Source organism: Mustela nigripes, chromosome 7 (assembly GCF_022355385.1).
Source record: "Mustela nigripes isolate SB6536 chromosome 7, MUSNIG.SB6536, whole genome shotgun sequence".
NCBI classification, from domain to species: Eukaryota; Metazoa; Chordata; class Mammalia; order Carnivora; family Mustelidae; genus Mustela; species Mustela nigripes.
In genome coordinates this window covers 102,106,593-102,121,384 of record NC_081563.1, presented here as the reverse complement: position 1 = coordinate 102,121,384, position 14,792 = coordinate 102,106,593, and the positions used below count along the sequence as shown (strand labels likewise).

The window sequence follows — 14,792 nt, the reverse complement described above, 5'->3', positions numbered from 1 at the left end:
GGCCTTAGGTCCCAATCATTTTTGTAGGCCAGTGTCAAAACACAGAGCTTTGCTTTAAAGCTCAGATACTCTGAATATTAAAAATATTTTCCTGTCAGAAAGGGGAACCCTCCTACGCTATTGGTGGGAATGCAAGCTGGTACAGCCACTCTGGAAAACAGTATAGAGGTTTCTTAAAAGTTGAAAATAGAGCTACCCTACAACCCAGCAATTGCACTGCTGGATATTTACCCCAAAGATAAAGATGTAATGATCTGAAGGGGCACCTGCACCTCAATGTTTATAACAACAATGTCCACAATAGCCAAACTATGGAAAGAGCCAAATGTCCATCAACAGATGAATGGATAAAAAAGATATGGTACATACATACAAGGGAATATTACTCAGCCATCAAAAAAGGAAATCTTGCCATTTGCAATGATGTGGATGTAACAAGACGATATCATGCTAAGCAAAATAACTCAATCAAACAAAAACAATTCTCATATAACCTCACCAATACATGGAGTTTCAGAAACAAGACAGAAGATCATAGGTGGGAAGAGCGAAAAATGAAACAAGATGAAATAAGAGAAACAAACCATAACTCTTAATCTCAGGAAATAAGCTGAGGATTGCTGGAGTGGAGGGGAGTGAGAGGGATGAGGTAGCTGGGTGATGGACATTGAGGAAGGTAAGTGTTGTGGTGAGTACTGTGTATTATATAAGATTGATGAATCACAGACCTGTACCCCTGAAACAAATAATACATTATATGTTAATAATAGTAAAAAATAATTTTCCTGTCATTTAAGATATCTAAAATACTCCACCCAAGGTAATTAATTTGGGCAGCAGTTTTCTTACCCTTCCTCCCCTCCTTTTTCTTTTCTTGGCCAACTGAATTTAAGGTTACAGGTCACAATGGCAAAGACTATTGTGTCTACATCAATTACAGCCACAAACAACTTGAATATCTACTATCACTTTTGTTCCCAATAACAGCCCTGCTATGGGAGAATATCACAATTTCCTTAAAGATAAGAAAAGTGAGCCTTTGGACACCTAGGTGGCTCAATTGGTTAAGCCTCCGCCCCTGTTTGGCTCAAGTCATGATCCCAGAGTCCCAAGATCGAATCCTGCATCATGCAGCCCACTGAGTGGGAGGCTCGCTTCTCCCTCTGACCCTCCTCCTTCCATACTTTCTCTCACTCACTCTCTCTCTCAAATAAATAAATAAATAAAATTTAGGAAGGAAGGAAGGAAAAGAAAGGTAAAAGAAAGAAAAGAAAAGAAAAAAGAAAACTGAGCCTTTTTATGATAAATGACTTACTGAATTATAGACCATAACTGACAATGGTAGAGTCTCTTGACCTCAGATCTCTCTCTCTCTTTCTTACTACTCCATGGCAAAACTTCTCAAAAGAATCATCTGCACCTTTGTTCTCCCTGATTAACCTGTGCCACACTGGTCCATAATCCACTGTGTCACAGAAACTATCCTTATCTAGGCCCACAGTCTTCAGTTGCTAAATCCAAAGGTCAGTTCTCTGCCCTCTTAGCAGCGCTCCATCCAGATGATGACTGACTTTGAACTACTCCTCTATGGCTTCCTATACACTCTTCTGGTGATAACATCTGTCTCACTGACTGCATCTTCTTTCTCCTTTGCTGGGTTTTCCTCTTCCCAACTTGTACATGTTTAACTGGCTCAGGGTTCAATTTTCAGACCCCTATCTTCTCTCACTACTAAGTGAGCTCATCTAGCCACATGTATGTATATAACTTTTGATGCCAATAATTCCCAAGTGGAAATCTCCTTTCTGATCTGTCCATAGCTTCAGATATATGTAACCCAAATCCACAGTTAATCTTTCCTCCTGCTGTATCAAGCTTTTTATTGAAAAATCCTCCTTAAAAAATAAAAAGAAAAAGAAAAAAAAAGGAAGAAAAAAAGAAAATTCCTCCTAACCAGTATGGTAAGTGGTTGGTTAAATTTTTCAAAAGTTGAATATTCTCTGGGTAAAGTGGAGAATCATTTAAAAACAAAGTACACATAACTTAAACATTTTCTTCTTATTTAAAACACCAAGGTTCATTCATTAGCCAATCTTTTTATATAAGACCAAAGCCTTTTCTTTGAATGTAGGCCCACAACTAAATGTTCCATATCATCTTTCTTATATAAACTATAATACACTGAACTGTCCTAGGATTTCAAGTTTCATTTTATCTAAAATAGAACAAGAACATAAAGACACTAACAACACACCCAGAATGCTTTTAGATTTTTATGATTTTTCTCTTTTACGGCTGGCATGTCTATACTTAATTCTATGGCAATTTTTTATGAACCAACTTTATTTTTTCAAGTTAGCTCTCAAACAACAATCTTACCTTACAAACCCATAACTCTGTTTTTTAAACTCAGTATTCATCAGTTTACATGACACTTAATGATTTATATAATTACAGTAATAATAACAAACATAACGGGGTTCTTGGTGGCATATAATTCAACTGAAAGGAGCAGAGTGCATGGTACACTAAATGATGTTCTATTAGCTTTAGGGCGTTTAGGGTGCTGTTGGCATCAGGTAATGTGTCTTATGGTGAAATTGGAAAGTATTGGTTAATCTGAGTCCATTAAGGGGAAATGAGCCAAATTTCCACTTCTTACATCTATCACCATGAAGCCATGCCTCCTCCAGGCCTCCTTACCTCAGTAAACGGCAATACTCAGTCACTGAAGCTAAAACCTTTCATTCTTCTCTCTTCCTTACCAGTATCTAAGAGAGCAAAAATGCCTATCTTTCTAGGAACTCTCAAAAGATGTCCCTGATACAGTTACTTCTCTCCAATGTCATCCCTATCAGTTCCTGTTGTCAACATCTCCCAACTGGAATAACTTCCTAACTAGTCCCCTCACTTCTACTCTTGCCCCACCCTCGCATGACACAAAACAGCCCAAGAGAATGCTGTAAAATGTGAATGAGATGGCATCACTTCTCTACTTTCAACTCTTCCATGGTTACTCATTATTCATGAAATAAAATGGAAACCCCCTGCCATAATCTACCAGATCCTAATGGAGCCAGCACCCAGCTATGTCCCCAGCTCCATTTCATACCATTCTCCCCTTGCACTCTGCTTTAGGCACACTGGTGTGCTTCTCCATTCCCTCCATTGCATATGCAGTTCATTATGCCTGGAATGAGTTCTCTGACTCTTCATAAAAATCACATCTCATTTTTCAATGATTATGTCCTCAGAGAGACCTATCATGATGACTCTAGCTAAAGGAGTCTTCCTTTAAGGCTCTTGTGACTCACATCCAAGTTACTCTGTATCATATCATCTTAAGGGCAGTGTTTTCCTTCCTAACAGTTACCAAACATGGTAACTAGCTTACTTAATTAAATACTTGTATGTTTCTGTTTCTTTCCACTAAAATGTAGAGTTTCATTATTGCATGAATTTCTTCCACCTTGTTCACCATTGTTTTTCTTAATACCCAGCTCCGTAACAAGAGTAACTGCTTAATAAATATTTTCTGAAGAAAAAAAATTAATCTTCTGAATAAGACCAGCTAAATATATTCTCTATGAGATCAACTGCATAAAAATCCTAAACTTATGTCCAAAAAAAAAAAAAAAAAAAATCCTAAACTCATATATAGGAACGTTCAGAGTAGGGGCACCTGGGTGGCTCAGTGAGTTAAGCATCTGCCTTCAGTTCAGGTCATGATCCCAGGGTCCTGGGATGGAGCCCCATGCTGGTCTCCTTGCTCAGTGGGGAGCCTACTTCTCCCTCTCCCTCTGCCTACGGCTTCCCCTGTCTGCACTCTTTCTGTGTGTCAAATAAATAAATTTTTAAAATCTTAAAAAAAAAAGAATGTTCAGAACAGCTTTATTCACAGTAGTTAAAATCTGGAAACAAGCCAAATGTCTATCAATAAGAGAACAGAAAAACAAACAAATTAATAGTATATTCACACTAGGAAATATTAATCACTCAATACATTAAAAAATAATGAACCAGTGTCTCAAAGGTACTTTGCAAAATCAACCAAAAAGAAAAGAGTACCTTTTGTATGATTTTAACTATATAAAGTTTAAAAAAAATACAAAACATCTTTGGTGAGAAAAATCAGAGTAGCAGTTACCAGTGAAGGGTCAAGACTGGTTGGAAGGAAGCACAAAAAGAACTGGAAATGTTCTACTTCTTGACAGGTATGTGAGTTGCATGGGTATACACATTAATAAAAATGACTAAATTACTCACTGCATGCAAATTTTACCAGTTTTTTAAAAGGTCAAAAGTCTTAAATTTGCTCGCTCAGATATCACATGGGGTATAGAAACCCAAGAAATGGAACCACACTACTATCCACTTTCACCAAGACCTACCTACTAATTTGTTCATTCACATGCTAATTTTCTACTCCTTTCTGGAAGAAAATGAAAAGATTTAGACCAAAAAAATTTGATTAATTGTTCCTTGTAGCAACATACTGGGAAAATATATAACACTATGAAAGATAACTTATTATGCATTTATATAGAGTAAATAAAACTATGACAGAAAGCATAAACAGTATATAAGCAATCATAAAAGGAATAACCAATAAAGAACATTAATGAGGTATCAAAGTACATCAAAAGCCTGTAATATGAGACACCCATCATGAATTGGGTGCTAACAAACCCCAAGCCATAGGCTAAGCAAGAATGTTGTGGTTTTCAACTTCTCTCTAGCCCTCAAAACACCTAAGATACGCAACACGTGGACTCATGACAGCAACAGTGATGTGCAAAATGCAAACAAAGAATATAAAAGACTAAGAAACAGAGACATGTAATTAGAATGTAAAAACAAATCTACATGAATTCAATATACACATTTCCTTATAAACACACTCTACCCTCTAAATAGCCATGTTAAGAATCACTATCCAGGGACGCCTGGGTGGCTCAGTTGGTTAAGCAGCTGCCTTCGGCTCAGGTCATGATCCCAGCGTCCTGGGATCGAGTCCCGCATCGGGCTCCTTGCTTGGCAGGGAGCCTGCTTCTCCCTCTGCCTCTGCCTGCCTCTCTGTCTGCCTGTGCTTGCTCGCTCTCTCTCCATCACTGACAAATAAATAAATAAATAATCTTTAAAAAAAAAAAAAAAAAAAGAATCACTATCCAGAGCTATAAGAACCAAAACAATAGTCATGGGCCACATGTACCTACTGAGCACTTAAAATGTGGCAAGAGCATATGAGAAACTGAATTTTTAATTTCATTAAATGTTAACTAATTTTAATTTTAAAACATATTTAATTATTAGAAAGTTTTCAGTATGTTCAGAATAAACTGTTATATAAACCTACTTTTTCAACTGTTAATTTTGTTAAATTTAAGTACAAACCAAATATTTCCAATGAAAACTTAGTGCCAAAATTGAGATGTTAAATATAAAATATACACCAGTTTTGAAGACTTAATTAAAAAATGAAAAAAAAGGGGAACCCTCCTACACTGTTGGTGGGAATGCAAGCTGGTGCAACCACTCTGGGAAACAGCACAGAGGTTCCTCAAAAAGTTGAAAATAGAGCTACCTTATGACCCAGCAATTGCACTACTGGGTATTTACCCTAAAGATACAAATGTAGTGATCCAAAGGGTCACATGCACCCAAATGTTTATAGCAGCAATGTCCACAATAGCCAAACTATGGAAAGAACCTAGATATCCCATCAACAGATGAATGGATAAAGAAGATGTGGTACATATATATAATAGAATACTATGCAACCATCAAAAGAAATGAAATCTTGCCATTTTGCAACGACGTAGATGGAACTAGAGGGTATTAAGCTTAGCGAAATAAGTCAATCAGAGAAAGACAACTATCATATGATCTCCCTGATATGATAAAGTGGAGATGCAATGGGGGTGGGGGGGTTTAAGAGGGTAGGAAAAGAATAAATGAAACAAGATGGGATCGGGAGGGAGAAACCAAAAGAGACTCTTAATGTCACAAAACAAACTGAAGGTGGCCGGGGGGGAAGGGTGTAGGAAGAGAGTAGTGGGGTTATGGACATTGGGGAGGGTATGTGCTATGGTGAGTGCTGTGAAGTGTGTAAACCTGCCGATTCACAGACCCGTGCCCCTGGGGCTAATAATACATTATATGTTTATAAAAAAATAAAATTTTGTTTTAAAAAATGAAAAAGAAAGCTCAACAGCTCACGAATAATTTTTCCACTGGTTATATTTCTGAAGGGATATTTTGGATTCACTGGTTTAAACAAAATAATTATTAAAATTAATTTCACTTGTTTCTTCTTACTTTTTTAAATGTAACTACTAGAAAACTTAACAGTACATATGTGGCATGCATTGTATTTTTACTGGAAAGTACTATTCTAAAGCTGATATGTCTAAACACAGATTATAGATATCATTATGATACATTAATGGTTAATATTTCAAACATGTCCTGACCTTTTCACTTGATTGTCTTCTTTTCTTTAGCTGAATGAAATCTGTTTCCACTCTTTCTGCCAGCTCTAGTTTCCTCTTGTTCCTTTTAAATGCAGCTAAACTGAATCCTATAAAAGAAACATTAAAAATAACATTTGAGAAATATTAGGGTAATGAAGTAATGAGATATCCTGAAGAGCCTTTCTTAAGAACGATGAAAAAAGGGTTTAAAAAAAGTTTTTCCAATGTACACTGAAGTGATAGGAGAATAAGAGAAATAACCTAAGGTTAAAGAAATAAGAAAAATGTTAAATCCAGATAGGCAAATCAATCCTGAAGGTAGGTGGCACCCAGTGGTATCTGCTAACGCATGCTACTGCCAACTTTGGTTTTGAAGGTCTCTGTGCATAAAGGACAAGGAATGAAATCTAGAGGCATGAGAAAACATACTAGAGATTTTCCACAAAAAAAGTAAGGAATCTCAAGGAGTAACATGCCCAGTGAAAGGGAAAAACTGGAAAAGGCCACTGTAAGAAACAGGAAACCTGCAAGTTTCAGCTGTGGATACAAATGTAAAGGAGGAAAAGTCTCACTAGAAAATTCATGAACAAAAAATGAATTCAGACAAATTTAAAGAATTCTTATTATCTGTGTGGTCTGAGAACACACACACATACACAAACACACACACACCCACACACAAGTGATTTTGGTGTTGCAGAGCTTTAAAAACCCATCAAAAACAAATGCAAATACTGCCTGGAAAAACACATCTTAACTTACCAGACCTCAGAGAATTCCCAAGTTCCAATTAACATGAGCCCATAGTTTAAAAAAAAAAAAAAATTACAAAATACATGAGAAATGAACTACCAAAAATAACAGACTAAAAGCCAGCCAAATATAAGAAAGGATAACATGACCTATAATGGCCTCAAATAATGAAATAATCAGATATAGAATGTAAAACATGTTTATCCTCACAGAAATTAAGAAAAAATATATTGAAAATATAATTAAGGCATAAAAAATGATAAAATGATAAAATGACTGGGCAGACTTAAGAAAAATGGAGCTTATAAAGATAAGAAATATAATAATTAAAAATTTTAAACTTGACATATAGATTTCAACAGCCAATTAGATTCAGCTGATAAAAGAGAAATTATAAACTAGAATACAATGCTAAAGAGATAGAGTTTTCTGATTGTGGCAGACTAAATTATTCAGAGTAATTCTCCTACTTAATTTACTAAAAATGTTGGATAAAATATTAAGAAATATCATCTTAAAAACATTAGAACCCTTATAAAAAGTACCAAGCTAAATTCTGGGGTAAACCGAGGACTAATGCTGTTATTATTGCACTACACGCATTTGCCAACACTAGCACACATGAGTTCGGTTAAATAGCATCAAAGAGAGACATAAGTCAAGCCCAGAGCCCATCAGAGGTGGGAGTTTCATAAGACACACTTCCCACAAAATGCTGGGCACTGAAAGAGCTAATGCTCCCATAATAGAGCTGATTCAGAACTATGCAAGTCCACTTAGTCCACTCCTACCTTCTATCTCAACACCAAGTACATTGAGCAAGACTGTCTTGGATCTAGGGGGGAAAAGAATGAGGAGGAGGAAAAGGATAGGGATAAGAGGACTTAGAAAGAGAAAAAAAAATACCCCTGAGAAGTCCAGAGTTGACTGGAGCACTTGCATAGAGATCTGCAAACACGTAGTCTGGGTGGGTCAGGGAATGTTAAACTTCAAATTAAGTTTAAGTAGATTCTGATTAATGGTGTGTAAAATAATGGAAAATATATATATTTGTCTCTTCCCTTAGTTCCTAGGAAAGATCTCTTAAAATCCTCGTAATTTCCTAAATTATAACAGCACTAGGACCATCTTTTGTTCTACTGTTTGGTCATTGACCACAGTTTCTAACAGAGCTCCTAAATCCCTTGGCATTCCTTGGTTGATACGAATGTCTTTTGCTTTAATGAGGCAACTCTCTTAGTGGGCTCCCAGATAGCATCAGCAAGAAGACTAGTCACCAGAAAGACTAAACCATGATTAAAATCTTGAAATTTTCAGCCCCATCCCCATCCACTGGGAAGGATGGAAGTACTGGCAATTGAGCTAAAGAGTATGCATGCCTACATGATGAAGCCTCCGCAAAAATTCCAAAAGTACAAGGTCTGGGGAGTTCCCAGGTAGCTAAGCATACATGTCAGGAAGATGATACAAGTTAACTGAACCCAAGAATGGGGTCACGGGAACCTCTGATTTATAGCCAGTTGGTCAGAAGCATAAGTGACAACCTAGACTTTCAACCGGTATCTAAAGAGGAGGTGGCAGATTTATGAGACAAATTCTAACTCCAGCTGGAGTCAGTATTGAACTTAATTGTAGGACACCCAGATGGCATCAAAGAATTGCTTGGTGTAGAAACCCACACATCTGGTGTCAAAAGTGGTGTTAGAGAGGTGTTTTTATTATTTGTTTGTTTGTTTGTTTGTATTTTATTTGAGAGAGAGCATGCACACAAGTGGGGGGCAGGGCAGAGGGAGAAGCAGACTTCCCAATGAGCAGGGAGCCTGACATGGGGCTCGATTCCAGGGCCCCAAGATGATGACCTGAACCAAAGGCAGATACTTAACCAACTGAGCCACTGAAGTGCCCCGATGTAGAGAGTTCTGAGTATGACAGCAGTATGAGAGTAAAGAACAGAAGAGTGTTTTTCATATAAACAGTACACATATAACTGGCAAAAATAAATGCAAAAAATAGTATCTAGACAAAAATGCCTCCATCCTAGGCCATGGTGAACTACACAAATAATTATTCAAGGGCCATGATAAGCACACAGTCAAAGATAATCAGGCACAAAAAAAAAAAAAAATGGGGTGCACCATAAATGAGAACATGCAGGAAAAATATTCTAATTTGGATCTCAGATACTAGAATTATCAGGCATAAATATGAAACAAGTACACTTCTAATGATTAAAAAAGATTTTAAAAACATGAAAAACATCTACAATTCATACCATAAACTAAAAGAAACCAGGCTCTTAAAAAACAAAACAAAAACAGAACTCCTAGAAATGAAAAGATAACCAAAAGGAAGACCTCAGTGTACATGTTTGGTAGCTGATAGGATAGAGAAAAAAGAGCTGCTAAATTAGAAGACTAATCAGAAAAAAGTTAGCCAGAATGTAGCTAAAGGAGATTAAATGGAACTAGAGGTATTATGATAAGTGAAGTAAGACAATCAGAGAAAGAAAATTATCATATGATCTCACTATATGCGGAATTTACAAAACAAGGCAGAGGATCATAGGGGAAGAGAGGAAACAATGAAACAAAGTGAAACCAGAAAGGGACACAGCCATAAGAGACTCTTAAACTTAGGATACAAACTGAGGGTTGCTGGAGGGGAGAAGGCTGGGGGGATGAGATGGCTGGGTGATGGACACTGGGGACAGTATGTGTTGTGATGAGCACAGGGTATTGTGTAAGACTGATGAATCACAGACCTGTATCCTGAAACAAAGAATACATTATATGATAAATTTTAAAATATTCAAAAAATAAAATAAAAGAGATAAAATGATAGAAAACACAGAAGAAACATTAAGAAATAGGGTAGATAATGTGAAAAGGTCTAATATTGTGTTTAATCAGAATTTCAAAGGTGAAAGTAAAAGAATAGGATATAGGTAATGTTTTAAAAAACTGATTAAGAGGGACTCCTGTGTGGCTCAGTTGGTTAAGTGTCTGCCTGCAGCTCAGGTCATGATCCCAGGGTCCTGGGATCAAGTCCCACATCAGGCTCCCTTGCTTGGCAGGGAGCGTACTTCTCCCTCTGCCTGCCACTACCCACTGCTTCTGCTCTTTCTCTCTCTCTCTGACAAATAAATAAATAAAAATCTTCCCCCAAAATAAAAAATAAATAAAAAATGGAATAAGATTTTTCCAAAATTATAAAAGCCATTGTAAACAATATCCATAAATTAAAATCATAAAAGACCATAACAAGATACATTAAGTAAAATAGAATATGAACAATGAAATAGAAAAATCTAAAAATAGCAAAAGGGAAAACAGGTTACCTTCAAATAAGTGACAATTAAAATGACAGCCGTCTTTTCAACAGCAAAAAAAGGAAGCCTGAGACAATAGACTAATTACTAACAATGTGCTGAAAAGAAATATGTCCTGATTCAGAACACTATATTCAGTGAAAATATCCTTCAAAAATGAAGGGAAAATAAGAATTGTTTTATATAAACAAGAATGAGCAAATTCATCACCAACAAGACCTGTACTAATGAAAATACTAAAGGGTGTTCTTCAGAAACAGAGAAAATAACACAAAGTGGAAGCCGAAAGAAAAAAAGAAGTGGAGGAGATTAAATGCAAAGGAAAAAGTAAATGGGCAAATCTAAATTAAAATTGACTGTTATAAAATAATAATGTTTCCCACTGTTTTAAATGCATACTGAGTTTTAAAATATAAAGACAAAAGTTGGGAAGGTGTTAAATGTAGTTCATTCAAGTACTCTATAGTCCTTGAATTGTCTGAGAAGTGATTAAAAAGTACTACCTTCTAATAGACTTGCATAAGTCAATTATGTATGTTGAAATTTCTAGGTTAATTCAAAGAGAATGGTAAAAGAAGTCAATACAGGGTGCCTGGGTGGCCCAGTCAGGTAAGCGTTTGACTCTTGATTTCGACTCAGGTCATGATCCCAGGGTTGTGAGATCAAGCCCTGTGTCAAGCTCTGTGTTAGGTGTGCAACCCCCTTGAGATACTCTCTCCCTCACCCTCTGCCCCTCCCCTTGCTCTCTCTCTCGCTCTCTCTCTCTCTCTCTGTGGGGGAAAAAAAAGGAAATACAAACATATTAATAAAAAAGAAAATGTAATGCTAGAAAATAATACTAAAGAAGGCAAGAAATGAGATATAGAAGGAAGCATATGGGGGACAATTTCCCACCATGTGGGACAAATAAGAAACAAAGAATAAAAGAGAAAATTCAAATCCAAATATATGAGTAACTGAATGAAACATAAATGGACTAAATGAACCAATTAAAATACAAAGATCACCCAAAAAATGTTTAAATGTATGTGCTGCTTCTAAGAGAAACATCTTAAATATAAGAATACACAGAAAGACTGAAAACAAAAAGAAAGATATACATGCAAACACTAACCAAAGGAAGCTATTGTGGTTATTCTTTTTATTTCTTTTTTTTTTTTTTTTTTTTTTTTTTTTTGAGAGAAAGAGAGTGTAAGTGGAGGGGGGAGAGGCAAATGGAAAGAGAAAGAGAGAATCTTAAGCAGTCCCTACATCCAGTATGGAGCCAATGAGGGGCTCAATCTCATGACCCTGAGATCATGACTTGAGCCAAAATCAAGAGTCAGATGCTTAATTGACTGAGCCACCCAGGCACCCCTACAGTTATTTTAGTATCAAACAAGTAGACTTCAAGGCAGCAAGCATTACTAGATTTGGAATGCTATTTCTTTAAAATAAAAAGGTCAATGAACCAGATTTTTGTGGGGCTGTTAACACATCCAAGTAAATATATGGCAACTAAAGCAAAAGAAAACAAAATTAAGTTCTTTCATAACTATCATTATTCACAAATAAGATGCTTATGAATTTAGAAATCAATGAGAATCTACATATAGATTATTAGGATTAATAAAAGGGTTTAGTAATAAAGCTACACAAATATATGTGTATATGTATATATAAACATATGCACATATAAACAAACATACATATATGAAATACAATTATATTTATTGGCAAAAAACATTTTGAAAAATACTTTGGCATCATCTGGTAAAGATGAAGATAGGCAGACACTGATTCAGAAATTCTACCACAGTGCATGTATTTAGAGAAAGCCAACTGATACAGAATATAAGTACTAGAAAACTTGTAAGTGTATTAGAATGCCAACATAATTGTCTACCTACAGGAGGTATGTCTACAAGAGTTCACAATAAATGGGTTAAAGAAGCAAAATGGAGAGATTATTTCTAATACCAGCCAAAACTGTAAAATACCCAATAATAACCTAATCACAAAGTCTCAAAACAATACTGTAGTAATGACATAGAAATGAACCAAAAAAAAAAAAAAAAAAAAAAAAGTTAATGGAATTAAACATCAAGTTCAGAAACAAATTCATGTATATTCTAATGGAATTTGAGAAAAACCGTGATATTTAATACCAGTAGTAAATAAATATGTTATTCAATAAGCTGTCTTGACATAATGTTATCTATTTGGAAAAATAAATTAGATTCCTACCTCATGCTATACATAAAAATGAAATCTTAAAGTATTAATGATTTAATATATAAAATCTAAAAGAAGGGGAGCCAAAAAAAAACCCATCACACAACAATATAGGCATATATATCGGGTTTTTTTGAAAGAGATTTTATTTTTTAGTTTAACTGGTTTTAATTTGAAAATAGTAGATTTTCCATAAAATGTTATCAAAGCCAGAATCTGTTAAAATCTTTTTAAAATGTTAAAATAATCTGTTGGCTGATACAATTATATAAGATTCAAAATGCCCATAAGGCAAAAGACATATACAAAGGTAATGATAACTTAAATTTTTTAAGTATAAGCAGATAGCTATGAGACAGGATTAATATCTTTAAATCAGAATGATAAAATACAAAACTAATAAGATGGAGTTAGAGAGAAGATGGCCAAGTAGGAAATGCCAGGAATCCATCTCTCCATCTAAAGAATAATTGCTCTGCCAGAATTTAATGCAAATGTTATGGAACTCTGGAGTTTATTTAAGGCTGTAACTCTCAAATGAAGGCTTGAAGTAAACTGTCACTAGTCAGGGTAAACTTTAGCTCTTACTGCAGTAGCATCTACCCATTCCCCATCCCCATCCTTCTGGCAGACAGCCATGCATGTATTCCTAGAGTAGACCGCACACAGCCTGTGAGTGCCAGCTTGGGCAATAAAGACCCTGTCCTCCAAATACAAGATATGTACTCTGATTGCTTCTTGCTGGTATTGGTCACAGGTGCAGATACAGAGGTGGGCAGCCATTGCTGCAATGCCCTCCCTCTCCAGATGAATTGACTTCCAGGGAATTTAAAAGGTTGAAGCTTTTTCCCCACCTTCAACTTTTCTCTTTTTCCCTTTGGGAAAATTTTAAGGAGATATACAAATGGCCGATAAGCACATGAGAAATGTTTAACATCATAATCATTAGGGAATACAAACCAAAACCACAATTAAATGCTACTTCACACCCATTAGAATGATTGTTATTTACAGAAAATAAATAGGTTGCAAGTGTTGGTAGGGATACGGAGAAAGTGGAACCCTTGTACACTACTATTGGGAATTTAAAATGGTGTTGCCAATGGTAGTCCTTACGCAAACTGAAAACAGAATTACCAGAAAATCCAGTCATTTTATTTCACAGTTCTCAAAAGGATTGAAAGTAGGGATTCTAACAGATATTTGTACATCCGTGTTCACAGCAGCAGTATACAGTGGCCAAAGGTTGGCAGCAACCTAAGTATCCATCAAGAGGTAAATGGATAAACAAAATGTGGGATATATATTGTGGAATATTTTTCAGCCTTAAAAAGAAATTTTTTTTTTAAACTAGGCTCCACACCCACCCAATGTAGGGCTTGAACTCATGACCCTGAGATCAAAACCTGAGCTGAGATTAAGAGTTGAATGCTTAACTGACTGAGCCACCCATGTGCCCCACAGCCTTAAAAAGAAATTCTGACAGATGCTACAACATGCGTGAACCTTGAGGATATCATGCTAAATGAAAAAAGCCAGTCATAAAGGGACAGATAATGCATGGTTCCACTTACATGAGGTAACTACAGCAGTAGTTTTATTTTAATTTTTTATTTTTTATTTTAATGATGGAGAACAGAATTGTGGTTGCCAGGAGCTAAATTGCCAGGGGCTAAATGGAGGGAATTACTGTTTAATAAGTACAGAGTTTTACTTTTGCAAGATATAAAGGGCTCTATAGAAGGATGGTAGTGATGGTTGCACAGAAATATGAGTATAATTAAGGCCACTGAACTGTACCATTAAAAAATATTTAGGAGCACCTCAGTGGGTTAAGCCTCTGCCTTCAGCTCAGGTCATGGTCTCAGGGTCCTGGGATCAAGCCCCACATCTCTCTCTCTGCCTCCTTGTGATCTCTCTCTCTCTCTGTGTCAAATAAATAAATAAAATCTTTTTAACAAAATGTTTAAGATGATACATTTTATGTTATGTGTATTTGGTCAAAACATTCAAAAAGAATTACA

At 35.8% G+C, this 14,792-nt stretch overlaps 1 protein-coding gene across 4 annotated transcripts in view; it reads right to left on the bottom strand.

The window, feature by feature from the left end:
• The window catches only part of TASP1 (taspase 1), a 277,276-nt gene that overhangs the window by 183,144 nt on the left and 79,340 nt on the right, over positions 1-14,792 (bottom strand). For all 4 annotated transcript variants that reach the window (XR_009405434.1, XM_059406523.1, XM_059406522.1 and 1 more), the window contains exon 8: positions 6,474-6,580. Coding sequence is in view for 3 of the 4 variants with exons in the window: in XM_059406523.1 (XP_059262506.1) it covers positions 6,474-6,580 (107 nt within the window). In the remaining variant the exon portion in view is untranslated. The remainder of the gene's footprint in view (positions 1-6,473; positions 6,581-14,792) is intronic.